At 27.3% G+C, this 14,298-nt stretch overlaps 1 protein-coding gene across 1 annotated transcript in view; it reads right to left on the bottom strand.

Annotated features, from left to right (window-relative positions):
* Window positions 1–8,896, bottom strand: part of LOC111039624 (locomotion-related protein Hikaru genki) — a 90,350-nt gene extending 81,454 nt beyond the window's left edge. Inside the window, exons 1-2 of the mRNA XM_022323209.1 lie at window positions 8,788–8,896; window positions 5,789–6,031 (exon numbers count right to left, since the gene is read on the bottom strand). Of these exons, the coding sequence (XP_022178901.1) occupies window positions 5,789–6,031; window positions 8,788–8,896 (352 nt within the window). The remainder of the gene's footprint in view (window positions 1–5,788; window positions 6,032–8,787) is intronic.
* Between the last annotated feature and the right edge of the window lie 5,402 nt (window positions 8,897–14,298).

Below are 14,298 nucleotides of genomic sequence, written 5' to 3'. Positions count from 1 at the left end.
AGTGTTTCTAACAATATTTTATGACTTGCAAATAAATATTCTATTATCATAAATCGATATAAAACTAAAAGAATACAATTTCAAATGATAAACATTTTAAATCGTTAAAAAAATGTCTTATATAAATATTTAGTTAAACTTACAAGGATCTACAGTTGTTTTTTTAATAGTTTAAAAACCAGTTTAGTCTGAAACCAGCTAGAGTTCTGAAAATATTCCCATTTTCAGTATTTTTTCTAGATATTTTCCCGATCATTTTGAAAATTACTGGGAATATTTTAATTTTGACTCACCGAAATATTCAAGATATTGAATACAATTTTAATAGATGTACTCTACCGTAAAATAAAATAAATAAAAACACAAAAAATCATTGCTCTACACTCAAAATCTAAAAACATGCATAATGGTGAATCCTTTGATGATTTATCTGTATCTTTCATTATTGAGTAATATTATACTATTCATTACTGATGATTAAAAAATAAACAAAATTAATGACAATCAAAACCAAAATAATTTATTTGTTAACACTGAGAACGATATGAGTAATGACGATTCCAATACATTATCACATTTTTCAGTTGGGGTGTACAGTATATTATAATGTCTTAACAATGTACAATATGTATTGGGTGATATGAATTTTATTTTTAGAAATCATTTTTATTTTGTAAATGAAATAAAATGAAAAATGATGTTGCTTAGTTTTCGACCTCGACTATTGTAACTTGCTTCTATCGTATTATATTAATGTTGTGAGTTAATCGGTGGACGTTTCCCATAATAATGGGAAATCATAGTTGTCGTTACCTTCCGGCCCTCACAATATATTCCGCCACCGTGATAATTCGCTTTCTCGGTCTAGCATGAAACTGAAGTCGGTTTCGGTGGTTGTAAGATCACTTGGGATTACCAGCGTTTACCGACCGCGACCACGTTTCAGATCACGTAGTTCATTGTCCGCAGATAATTGGGATATCTATCTTCAAAGTTCAAAGGACAAAGTCGCAATTGGAAAAACCAAACGATCGACCACAATCCTCTGCTCGAACAGTTACGGAGCTAAAGAATTTATACTACCTACTAAAATCTATGATGTCACTCGAATTTGGGGGTTGAAGCCTTTCAAAGTTAATACATTTTCAAACTTGGTGCTTATAGATATTCGTAATAGAATGTTATAATGTTGCACAGCCAGATGCTTGGTTGTGTGTTATTAAGCATTTAATGTACATTCTAATCAATTATTTCCTATAGTGTACATAATTGTATGGTATTGATCGTCATTGTGGTATGTAACACAATTCAATCATATTAAAAAAAAAAAAACGTGTATAATATCAACCTTAAAATTCTATGGAATCAATTCAACCCTACGGTCCTAACTATATATTATTATGTTAAAAATAAAAACATTTCTTAAAAAATTGTTTTGCTTACGCATGGATCTTGATATGAAACTTTTAAGTTAAAAGGTTAAATTGGATGTTAAATAAATAACATTTTTTATCGAATCTCTTAAGAGGCATCGCTAGGGCTATTATTTAATTATCAATATTTAGCAATTTTTAATATCGTCTTAGCTGCCCGGGATCTATGTGTTAGTTGTACCTAAATAATTATTAATGTGTGGGAAATTTAATGCAAGTACCATTCTCATACGCTCATGCAAATGTCAAGAACACGATAAAAATATAAAATTTACCTTCGGATTTTACAACAAATTACTTATTGTTTTAAAAAATTAAAGTAAGTTAATTTTGTCTGATCTTTATTCTGAAAAAATATTTGAATTCAGCAGAAAAATGTCTGTAGATCGTAAAAAACACTTTCCGTTTTTAATATTCATTTCAATTATGATTTGAAAAAGTTCATATTTTCAAGTTTTCAATTACAGTTCACAATTATATATAAGATTTAGTTTCTACAAATTGTTTCACACGATCCATAGACAATTTTCTGTAGAGTTCAATTTTTTTTTTTAAATAAAAACCAGACGACGTGCACTAGGTTTGATTTTGTCAAAACTAAAGGTTTTTCGAGCAAAAATTAGAGGCAGTAGCTAGGCCCCTGAGTATTTTTTTAGATGTTGCATATTAAAATAATTTACATATGCAACAATTGTGATACAAATTCACTGGAGGTGGTTTTATCTTTTATATATTTGTTTTGATATTCAAGACATTTATATGCATAATGTTATACACCACAAATCAATTTAAAAACTAAAATCAATAATATAACTACTTTCTAATAAATATTTATATTGAAATTAATAAATAACTATTAGGTTACACAGAACAATAAAATACAATATAATATTTCATTTCCTTCTCAATGTTCCCAGAATGTTCGAAGTCATTATCACCAGACTGAGAATTGGCTACACAAAAATGTCACTAAGTTTTTTTAATGACTAAGGAGCACCATCCAATATAATATACTACTTATGGGGTTCGTATTGCAGATATCAAACATATTTCCACCGAATGTTGTGTATATGTTCAGGACAGAGAAAAATCTAAGTTTCCAGAATCTCTCCCTGGATCACTCAACCAACTCGATATTCATCATAATCAAATTCATTGTCACCATTCATCTACTCGACAAGATATAATTCTTCTTACCGTATAATCTAGTATTCTAGTAGGTAGTGTATATACTATGATCATTTATGCATTGTTAAACTTCAATATTTAATGTCATTTAATTTTACCGATATCACTCATGGCGACATATGTCGTTAGTTTTTTTATATAATAATAAAACATATTACACATGGTAATTTTTTAAGCATGCTCGCCCTCATTTTTCCCCTTAATATTATATTTATTCAAATTCTGATTTTTAGAGTTTTTAAATACCCGAAGACAATATTTTTAAATTTATGATATTTTTTGTACTACTTGTTTATTACTGTCTTGTGGTGTTACAAACTTCTATTTTTTAAATGAGAACTTCCCTTTTTTCTAAAGATTATTTAGCGGATATTTTTTTTTGAAAATGTTGATGTATCTAAATCAAAATTCGGATGAGTAGTTTCTGAGTTATTACAATGTTTACAATAAGGATAATAATTCTAAAAAATGGTTTTATAAAAATAAAAACTAGACGTTATGTTAGATGTAGTATTTATTATACTTGGAAAGTTTTTACAAATTATTAATATTGATAAATCAATAGTAATAACCAACTTTTTCTAATCGTCTAAGCCCCCATATCCACCTAACCATATAATAAAATACCATAGCATATTATTATCCTTAGTACACAAAGACATAGAACTCAAAAACTACTAACACGAATTTTGATTTAGATAGGTACATCAAAATTCTCAAAAAAAAATATTTTAATTAATTTAAAGTGAAAAGGGGGTTCTATTTGAAGAACAGAAGTTTGTATTGTCACAGAATTATCATTCCTAAGTGGTACAAAAAACCTCAAGTGTATTTCAAAATTCCAAAAATCTGCATAATTTGTGTAAAGTATATATAATTAAAGCACTCAAATAAGGTGAGCATGCTAAAAAAATCACCCTGTATGAATATTATATTCAGATCATTATCAACTAGTACATTTTTTCTGGTCAAAAATACATACAAGTTTTTATAACCATATTATGTTTATAAATGTTTTCCTTAATGTTTGATTTGTTTATTTAGTGTTCCTCGAACTGTTATTCAATTTAAAAACTCCTTACTCTACACCATTAAGTAAATAGTAAATATAATCAAGATTTGAGAGAGTTTTAAATAAAATTGTACCTTTTCAAAATAACCCGAAGCATTACCAGTATAAGAAATGCTGGAATATAAATTTAATAGGTAGGTACGTTTAATTATTATTTACATAATCGAATAACTCGTATTTAATACTAAATATAAATAAAAATAAAAATAAAAACAAACTCTTTACACAATAATTTACTTCGTTCAAACGATAAATAATTTAATATTCCATGTTTTAAAAATCAAAACCAGATATCAATGAAACCTTTCTCATTATATTTATTTTCAAGAATCAACAAGTCCTTGCTTTTAAAAAAGTATTAATATTTAAATAACTTACAAATATTTACGAGTTTGATGATTTTTTGTATGCATTCATTAAAATTATAATTTTAATAAATAATATTGTATTATGCTCGAGAAGAGTTAATTATAAATGTTGCTGAATATTTACTACGGAAAATTATATCTGTATTTATGTCACGTATGTGCTTTGTACAACGCATAATTGACAAAAGACTTAATTTAAATATTTAAACCATATATTATATCCAACTTCATAAAAGTATATTAATTCTAAGTAGAGAAGTATGTATTAATACAGATAGTATTCTGTATCGTCTTTATGATAAATTTTTTTTTTAGATATCGGACTTGGTTGGTCGAGAGGGTACCACGTACAAATTAATTATTTGTTTATAATTATTATAAACGTGTAAACCGTGATGCAAGCACATATTACGTTACTCGCACCGACACGAAGACTTGAAATAGTTTCGTCTAAATTGAGATAAATATTTGTAAATGTCATACTGTAACATCACATTGTGGTTTCGCATTGTTTACAGCTTGTAACAAGAGCCCTTCCGGTTATGACAATTGAACACGTTATATTCCGTTATATCCAGTGAGAAGCAAAGACTAGAGAGACAAGTTGTAGTGCTTCGTGATGGAATATTAACAAACTTTGAGTGCGCCTAAGGAGAAACGCAATTAGCCAATTACGCCATTTGTATTATAGTGCACGTGGACTGCAGAGTGTATAATGGATTGTATTTAAGTAAAATATATTGACATTCCATGTTATAGGTATTTGCAAAAGTACGTTCATATTATAACTACTTCACATTTTTACTTCACAACTGGGTAGGTATCGTATGAAAGATCCTTCTAATTAAAAGTTTATTATTTCAAATAGAAATAGAAATAAAAAATAGAAAATGATCTATAATAAAATATTGTTTAAAATATAATTAAAATGCATAGCACTAAATAATGTATTGATTTTTTTTATTTTTTACATTTGAACATCTTAAAAAAAAAATTTGATCATTATTCTCCGTTTAAAATATATAAAAGCTTGCCTAAATTTAAACTTATAAATATCTATTTAAAAAACTGCATTTACATAATTTTTATAGTTTGGAATTCACTGATATAATTATTATAAACCATTACCTTAAAGTTAGAAACAATTATTTTTTAAATTGTTAATTCTTGGCTAGAAAATTAAACATTTCATACATTTTTAAATTGCAGATTTTCGTGATTTTGATGAATTTTGTCAACATTTGAATATCACATGCTTATAAAAAAAATTATCCATACGTAACTTTAACATTTTTGAACTACTATTTCAAATACTTACAATGAACCTTATAACGTTGTATATAAATACTATATTTTCAAACTTTTGATGCAGTAACAATTTTTCTATCGATATTTATAGGAAAAATAAATAAAAAAAAGTCACTATCCGACTGAGTAAAAACTTTTTTTAGTATGTGAGCATAATATTATACAAAATACGTGTACACGAATAAGATCATAACAAGAAGTAACAATCGCTTCATTGAGGTGTTCGGAAAACGACAATAATTGTCAAATGCTTCAGTATGAGACGGTATGAGATCGTATACAATCTCGTAGGTGGAAGAGAAGAGGCCTGAGAAGGGAATTGTGTACTTTTTCTAATGGATTTTAAAACAAAGACGAATAAACCACAATAATGCGAGTATAATATGTATTGTATGCACATATATTAAGTGTATACGGACCTTGGCACAGAGGACCGACCCATTGGCCCGACACACATTTTATCTTGCAGATCCTAGACGGCGCTTCAGCATCTACCGAGGACGACGACGCCACTGAAGCCGATCCCTTGCCAGAAGGCGATGGCAGACGTGCTGGGAATTTCACCTCAGACAGGGTTGAAAAGTCCGGTGACATGCCCGACCGTGGAATAACTCTAGTGCCATTCAGCGTCAGGCCGGGTGAAGGACAACCACCTCCGTCGACTAAAACAAAACAAAAAAAATTACAAGTTAATTTCCACAACGTCCTATTCAAGAAGATTCAGCTCAAGCATTTTAAAAAGTTTTGGTAATGGACATTTTATTTTTATTTAAAAATAAATAAATTTGAGTACACCATTTAAAAGGAAATACCTATATAATTTACAAAACGTCCCATATCAGACCTCTAGGTATATAAAACATTTTAGATACCTAACATTTTTACCAAAGCCTGGTCATTGTCAATTTTTAGTTTCATTTTCTTGAACAGTAGATATTTAGATTAAATTATTACAGTTTTTATGAAATAAAACCTCTATACCATATTAATTTGAAACATTTGATATTTCGCATAAAGGATATATCAATGATAAACCTCGATTAAATTTTTATAGGGCGATAACTAGTTCAACAGTAAGGTCTGACAGAAGTTCACAGATTGAGTTTACTCTAATTTGAGACAGTGTATAATTTGCAGAATATGTGATTTTATGCTAAATGGTTATAATTTTTTAACTAAAACGTTCTTTTGACTCCAGATTATGATTCACAGACATTTTATTTATATATTTACAATTATAAATTGACCTATAAGTAATTCTAATTTAATTATAAGTATTTACAATAGGTATTTTATTATTTAACCGTGTACCTATTCGTTTCGAAGCCGTTAGTGGCATAACACGAGATACTGCCTGAATGTACATGACCTACCATAAAATACATTATGATCAGTACGGTATTATTAAACAAAAATGTAGACTTGTTTATATACTAAAAAAATATTTACAAAAATGCAATGTAAGCGGTATTATAAAATCTTGCCCGTATAATATAAAATCAACATTTTAAAATAATCTATATTCCATTGGTTATTGTGTGTTATGAATTTTGTTTATGAGCGTTTTTTTTATTCTAACATTTCTTACATAAATAGGAGGTATATTTGAGTGTATTATTGTGTTATGTACTTGCTGAATATTTTACCAACTTAATTGTCAATATAAAGGTGAAAATAAACGATTCGATGTCTTTATTATGTTATAGTTTTGCAATTACCAAAGGGTCTAGTGTTAAAAGTACGTTAGTATGTTGACTATAAATTTATTATTCAATTTCTATATTACATTACATGATATTCTTTAAGGTTAAGACTTTAAAATAAAAACAACACTGTTTTGTTATATTTTCAACCATGTTATATTATATTGAATTATAAATACTTGCAAACTGGAAAACCTGCAGAATTTTAATTCATTTTAATAATGTTTGAGATTTAAGAATAAATATTATAATCTGTTAAGTGCAAGCTTTTGAAATTTATATTTGTAGTTTCAACATTAAATAATAGTACAAAAAAGTAAATTATTACATGTGTTAGAATCTAAAAAAGTTATAATCAGTATAAGAAAAAAAATTTACCATTTAAGTATCAAAAAATATTCATAAAGATAGTTAGTTGTTTAAATAAACAGTTTACCTTCAAATGTGTAAATTAAAACTTTGTGTTTTAAACAATTAAACATAAACGTAGTAAAAATGTAAAGAGTTAGCTAGTGTTGTATTAATTATCGTTCATAAAAGGTTACGGCTGCATTTCTTGTTGTTTTATATTAAAATTTAATGCTGTAAGATAGTTTAAAGAGACGAACAGCAAAAAAGTACTTTTCTAGGTACTTACATGTTATTATGAGACGAATGATCATATTTAGTATGAATACCACGCAATAGTGTGCAATTCAACACAACTGATGATTTAATTATAACAAATATGAAATTATTAACTATAACATAGAATTATGAAATAAATTTAAAACAAAACGGTTTTAATTTTATTAGTGTTGGTGGACTGTTCTATTATAATTTACCAAAATAATATGATATAGTCCATGAGCCAAATAATTGAAAAACTTAAACCCGTTGTGTATACTTTAATGTTTACATTAGTTTTGTTTTTAATTAATTCTATATAAATATTATTTTAAAATCCAAATATACTATCAAAGTTCAAAAGAGTTGTACAATAAACAAAACTATAAGAGATTCAAAAATTAACTTTTATTGAAATGCGTTGTTTTCAGTTAATACGTATTTTCATATTTTATATTATATAGTTACATTATAAATACATCATACAACCGGAGATGGGATCAATAAATATGTAGAAAAAAAATGTATGTATACATTATAATAGGTATAAAATAGTAACTGATAAATCACCATGACGTATAATATGTTTTTTTATTATGTAATATTTTAGTTTTAAAAATACAGAATTTAATGATCCTTAGGTGAATAAAGATTAGTATTAATTATTTTATATGAAATGAGTTTTTATTATTTGATAATTCTACGTAATAAAGAAAATAATAAGTTTGGCAATTTAAATAATGATCTTTTTTTTTTTATAAATTTTTTTTTCATATTTACAATCTGTGTTTGACATCACTATAAGTAAATTGGATAATTTACGTACATGTTTAACTTTGAATAATATGAAGACTGAGGCCAACCAGTGATGGAACCCAACGTGAATTTATTTTAGATTAACAAATCTCTGCAATATTTTCTTTTGAGCCTATGGGTGGGATTTATGGGTTGAGTAGATGAGATTTGTGACACTAACGGGTTAGTATGGGAAAGTAGTTTGGAGTAGAATGATCTATGATTTTTGGTGGCAAATTGGTCAACTGACTCGATTTTTAGGCCAGAGTGTAGTGAAGAGTTGGAAACAAACCAAGGAGCAGACGTTATCATACGGAGATTAATGGACTGGAATGCTTGCATCGTGCGCATTTGGGACGGCTTAGCACAGTCCCAAATTTGGATTGCATATACCCATATTGGACGCAAAAGAGATTTATACATTATAAGTTTGGTGTGCACTGGTAGTTTTGACTTTAAAATCAGACGAAGTAGGCGAAGGCGACTGTTGAGGGTTTTCTTTTTTCTGTAAGGTGTGGGCCTCCGCAGGTTAATCTCTTATTAATGGTACTTCCGAGATATTTGACATTTGTAGATGATGGAATTTGAGTACCTTGAAAGTGAGCAGGTGGGGGTTCTGTTCTTTTTAAAGTAAATGGTGCATAAACAGATTCACTGGATTTATTTTTATGCGCCACTTGGTTGATCAGTTGTCGATGGAAAGTTTCGCCAGGGTCATTATTAGCACAAAGTATTGCGGTGTCGTCTGCGTAAGTAGCCAAGGTGTTGTTTGTTGTAACTGGTATGTCGGCCATATAAATATTGAATAGGTCAGAAGAGAGGTAGCTGCCTTGGGGCACACTAGCTTTAATGCAAAAGTGTGGTGAGTATGAGCTATCATATCGGATTTTGTATGAGTGGTTTTCGAGATATGAGAAAATAATTAGATAATATGGCCCAGATAGAAAAAGTTTGAGTTTGTTTAGTAAATAATGATCTTCGATAGAAAAATATGAACTATAGTATTCAAATATGTCGGTGCAGTATTTGTTTTCTCCCTCAGGCCCACGTGCAACATTAATAAAACTAATAAAACGCATGTATGTGAAATCGTTTTTTTTTATTATTTTTGAGTAATCTTAAAGTAAAATTATCCGTAGCCATTTATAACAAAATTTTAGAATTTGACTTATCTATAGTTCTTATAATTTATTATGATTTGACTTTGGGTATATTCGACTTGAAAAATAAAAATGTTTTTTTGTACATTTAAGTGCTCATTATATTGTATTGAAACAATAATTAGACAACTCAATTTATCATACCTTCGAAAATTGTAGTCCTTAAAATTTCTGAAATGAGTGATTACTACTAAGATAACTCAAAAATATAAGTAAGCAAAAAATGATTTTCGTGAAAACATTTTATTCATGCTGGGTATGGGCCAGAGAGAGAAAACAGTACACCGATATCCTCTTAATTATTGCACATCAAATATTCCATCCTTTTTTTTCATCATGTAGGTTGAGGTTGGTATCGTTATGTTTTTAACGAATACTTTTACCGGTTCCTATATTGATTGACCAGTCCCATACACTATCTATAGTATCAACCATTGAGTAAATATATATAATATTCATTGTACTTAATAGTATTTCATATACAATGGTTAAACATATGCACTAAATAATATTATCTTAAATTAATGTTTTCAGATACGGTTAGAATAATATTAATTTTGTTAACTATGTTCATCAAAAAAATATCAATTTTTATCTGTATAGTCTGTATAGTTTGTTAACACTAGTAATACTAAAATAGTAAGATGTAATATTTATAGTACAAGTGCCGAAGTGCGTACATTGTGTAGACAAAGGGAAAATATTTTTGAAACAAAAAAAAACTTTTTATATTTTGAAGAGACCCATGTCATGTGCTACAGTACACATATTGTCAAGGACACTGGCGTAATGGATAAATGACAAGTGGTTAAAATTAGACTACGACGAACTGGCCGTTCAGAAAAGTCTCTTGTGAAAGTTTTCCACATGGTGTGTGTCTGGTCATTTAGAATGCTATATAAATTTAAATAAACAATACACGTTTTATATTTTAACTGACTTCGGTGAACGGTTTGTATTCGTTTTTAATTTGTGTGTTCGCCTCCCCGCAAGTTCAAACCACTATACACAGTACCATTGTCATTGTTGTAGTGAGGCTGTAGCTTTTTTTTAGAAGTATATCTAATACAATGTTCTGAAAGTAAAATCTATTTAATTCTCACTTATAAAATATGTCACGTTTGAAGTTAAACGTGGCAAATATACTTTTTTGTTTTTCGATATTGCGTTTCATTTAGATACAATATATTAATAATACACCCGTAAAATAAATGTAAGTAATTAGGGATTTCATTTTGGTATATAAATAAACACAAACAGGGTTAACTAAAAATAAAAGGCTCTAAAAAAAAAAATAAAAATACATACATGAAATGTCTCATGAGGATTTACTAATTTAAAGTGGTGGGGTAATGAAGATTGTATATGACTCTCATCATTTTAAATCTTGATTATTGGGCATCCTGCAAATTATACAATTATACGTTGCATAAATGCCAGTTATAAGTTTATAACACCCATTTCATAAAATGAGTTGTTATTAATATCAATTTCACGAAATTGAACAAAATGCTATCTCTAAATCGTATAAAAAAAAAAATATATATATAAAGGATGCTTCAACTTCACATTAAGGAATTAATTTCATTACTCGGGGTTCCTCATGGTGATACTAAACGGCACTTTATTTTTGAATAACGATACTTTTTCTCAAAAAAAAAGTCTTAAGTACAAACATACAACTAGATTTTAATTTTTCTAATCAAACTCAAAACCTAATGATATCTGAAACTTAAGTTAAATTTAGCTGTAAACTGGAGAAAAACAAGACATTAAATTCAATTAAGATAAACCGTGTGTTTGTAATAAAAAAACAATGGTTTACTATAGGTATTTTAAAGCAGAGATTGGAATCTACCTAGCAAAAATTGAGTTTGGATCGAAATCTTTTGAAAATATTTGGACAGAAACTGTAAATATTTTTTTTTAGGAACTCAAATGGAAAACTATATATTATTTTGATGTAGTGATGTTTTCAGCTAAAATATTTTAATTCCAATAATTAAAATATGTATGTATAATGAATAGTAGAAATACGTAATAACTAATAATTATACAATCGTAAATATATAAAAGTCCATCAATAATTATTATAACATTATTATTTTCGTAAATTATGTGTCCTATACAGACTCGTCATAAAACAAAGTAATATAAATTCCAATTTCCATGTACTAATCGATAATAAGCCCGTACTAGTGGCGATAGGTGGGTAACTATTATTGTATTAAAAATAGGTACCTAGATGATCGCAGATACTGTGAATAATGTACTGGGGGTGCCAAAAACATTAACATTTAATGTTATAATTTAATATGATTTTCATTATTATTTCTGAAAATAATAACAATTTGCTTATAAATTAGTTAGGCTATAATTTCAGAGTATTGGAAGTCTACATTTTAGAGTTAACATTTCCAAAAATGTATCCAATAGTTGTCCATACTGGCAATGCAAGTAAGTGTTGAGTGCCTTTTTCATGGTTAAAATGTGTAATATAGCCATATAGAGTATAGATGTTATATTCCATTCATAAGCCTGGAAAACCATTTAGTTCAAACAAATGAATGATTTTAAAAAAAGGATTCGTCAAGAGTGTGTCACTAATATATAATTTTTACATATTATATTGATATTATAACATAATATTATATAATTCATAAGTAATAAGTTAAACTATTATAAATTATATCCCTTTCCTACATAAAAAAGTAATTTACTCACCATATAGATTATCTTACCACTATACATATTTGATATTATACTATTATACTTATACATGTTTTGTAAGTTTTTATATTAGTTGAATTACTATTTAAATTAAAATTAAATAGGTATTTTTTTTTAACTTATTATTATTTAATTTTTGAAAGTCATATTATATAATACGGAAATATTATTTTTTTGATTCGTACAATGTTTATAATTGTTTAATAATACAATGAAACTTTCATAAATAGTATAGGTATGTTTATATAGATTTAGTGATAATAATATTATTGATATTTTACAGCTGAAATTCTGAAAAGCACTTAACTATAAATAGCTGTCACTAAATGAAAATGTGTGATACAATATTATACGGTAATTTGAAATTTGACTTGTAATTTAATCACAAAATCATATAATTGATCTATTTTGTGGAGTAGGAAAGGTAATAATAATATGATATAGGCACATATTATATTGAGTGTATATTATAATATTATATCAAATACTACATATCAAATTAAAATTTGAAATAATATGTGAATGTAGCAATGGCAAACACATATTTGTGATATACCTACTAGATGTACCTTTTACTAATAATTTATTAATTTTGTCACAATAACCGCATAATGTTTCAGAATACATTTCATTTTCATAATTTATTTATTGTTGAATACATTTTTTGTATTTTAAAAACATTATCATCCCTTTCTGTTTTAAATAGTACAATTATAAATAAAAAACACAGTTTTATATTTTTATTTCAGACAATACCTTTCTGTAAACTTGTAGGTATTATAATTTCGTCATTGAATATGTTGATTTAACCTAAAAGTATGATATGTAAATATTGTATCAACTGATTATTTGTGATGATCTTTTAAAGCTTTAATACTTAAAACGTATATTATATGGCTCAAAAACTATTGGTTTGATACAAGATATTTATATTATAAAAACTCAAATTGTATGAAAAATCAATTGAAAATATAAGGTTAATTACCTACCCCTTTACTGAGGCCTAGTTCAGGTTGATAATTCAGACCAGCTATATGCACAAACGTGCCAATTCAACGTGCCGGTCTCCAGCGTATTAATACTGTTCTTATACTTAAATAGTTTGTATTTTTTTCAAACGTCTCATATCTTGTATTCTTATTGCGTCTAAACAGATTTCTGAGCTTCACGTTAAAATGTAATCCCCGAGTCCAGTCATGAGGATCTAGATGTCACTGTCCAACCACACGCTATCGTTATGAATTAAATTGTGTACATATTAAACTAGGACTATTTTAGGTTTTGTAATACAATATCAGATGCGTTATCACGTTTAAAGTTGAGGGTATAAAATTTAATCATAAAAATCTACTTAAACAAAAGTAGTACATATCAAATATGATATGTCAATGATATGTAGTATCTGTATAAAATGATTTATTTTATACTGTAAAATATATTTAATCATTATTAATTTTCACTACTATAAAATAATAGTTCTTGGATAGGACTTATTCCTATGCGGTATGTGAAAGTGATGTATATATAGTGAGTAATAATGCATACAAATATAAATAGGTACATACATTTCTCGAATCTATAATATACCATCTTCAATCATATTATACATAATTTGTTATAAATAGATTTCGTATAGTAATACATCGTATACCTTTTATACACATGGATGTGGGTGTGGCCAGTGGCCACTCGGTTCTTAATATAAGTAATGGACATTGGACATACAATAAATATCGATAAAAAGTGGCAGTTTTTTATTTAATTTGTTGTATTTTCTTAACAAAATATTTGTTGACGTACATTTAGTTTATTTAGTTTTTATTTTTAACCACTAATGTAGTATTTACCTAATTGTATAATATTTTCTTAATTTCAATATTACATTAGGGTGTATTTAGTTTATATTTTAATCCTGCTTTATCAATTAAATATAGA

Source organism: Myzus persicae, unplaced genomic scaffold, assembly GCF_001856785.1.
Source record: "Myzus persicae strain clone G006 unplaced genomic scaffold, MPER_G0061.0, whole genome shotgun sequence".
NCBI classification, from domain to species: Eukaryota; Metazoa; Arthropoda; class Insecta; order Hemiptera; family Aphididae; genus Myzus; species Myzus persicae.
Note: the sequence above shows the minus strand (reverse complement) of the source record. Positions and strands in the feature narration are given on the sequence as shown.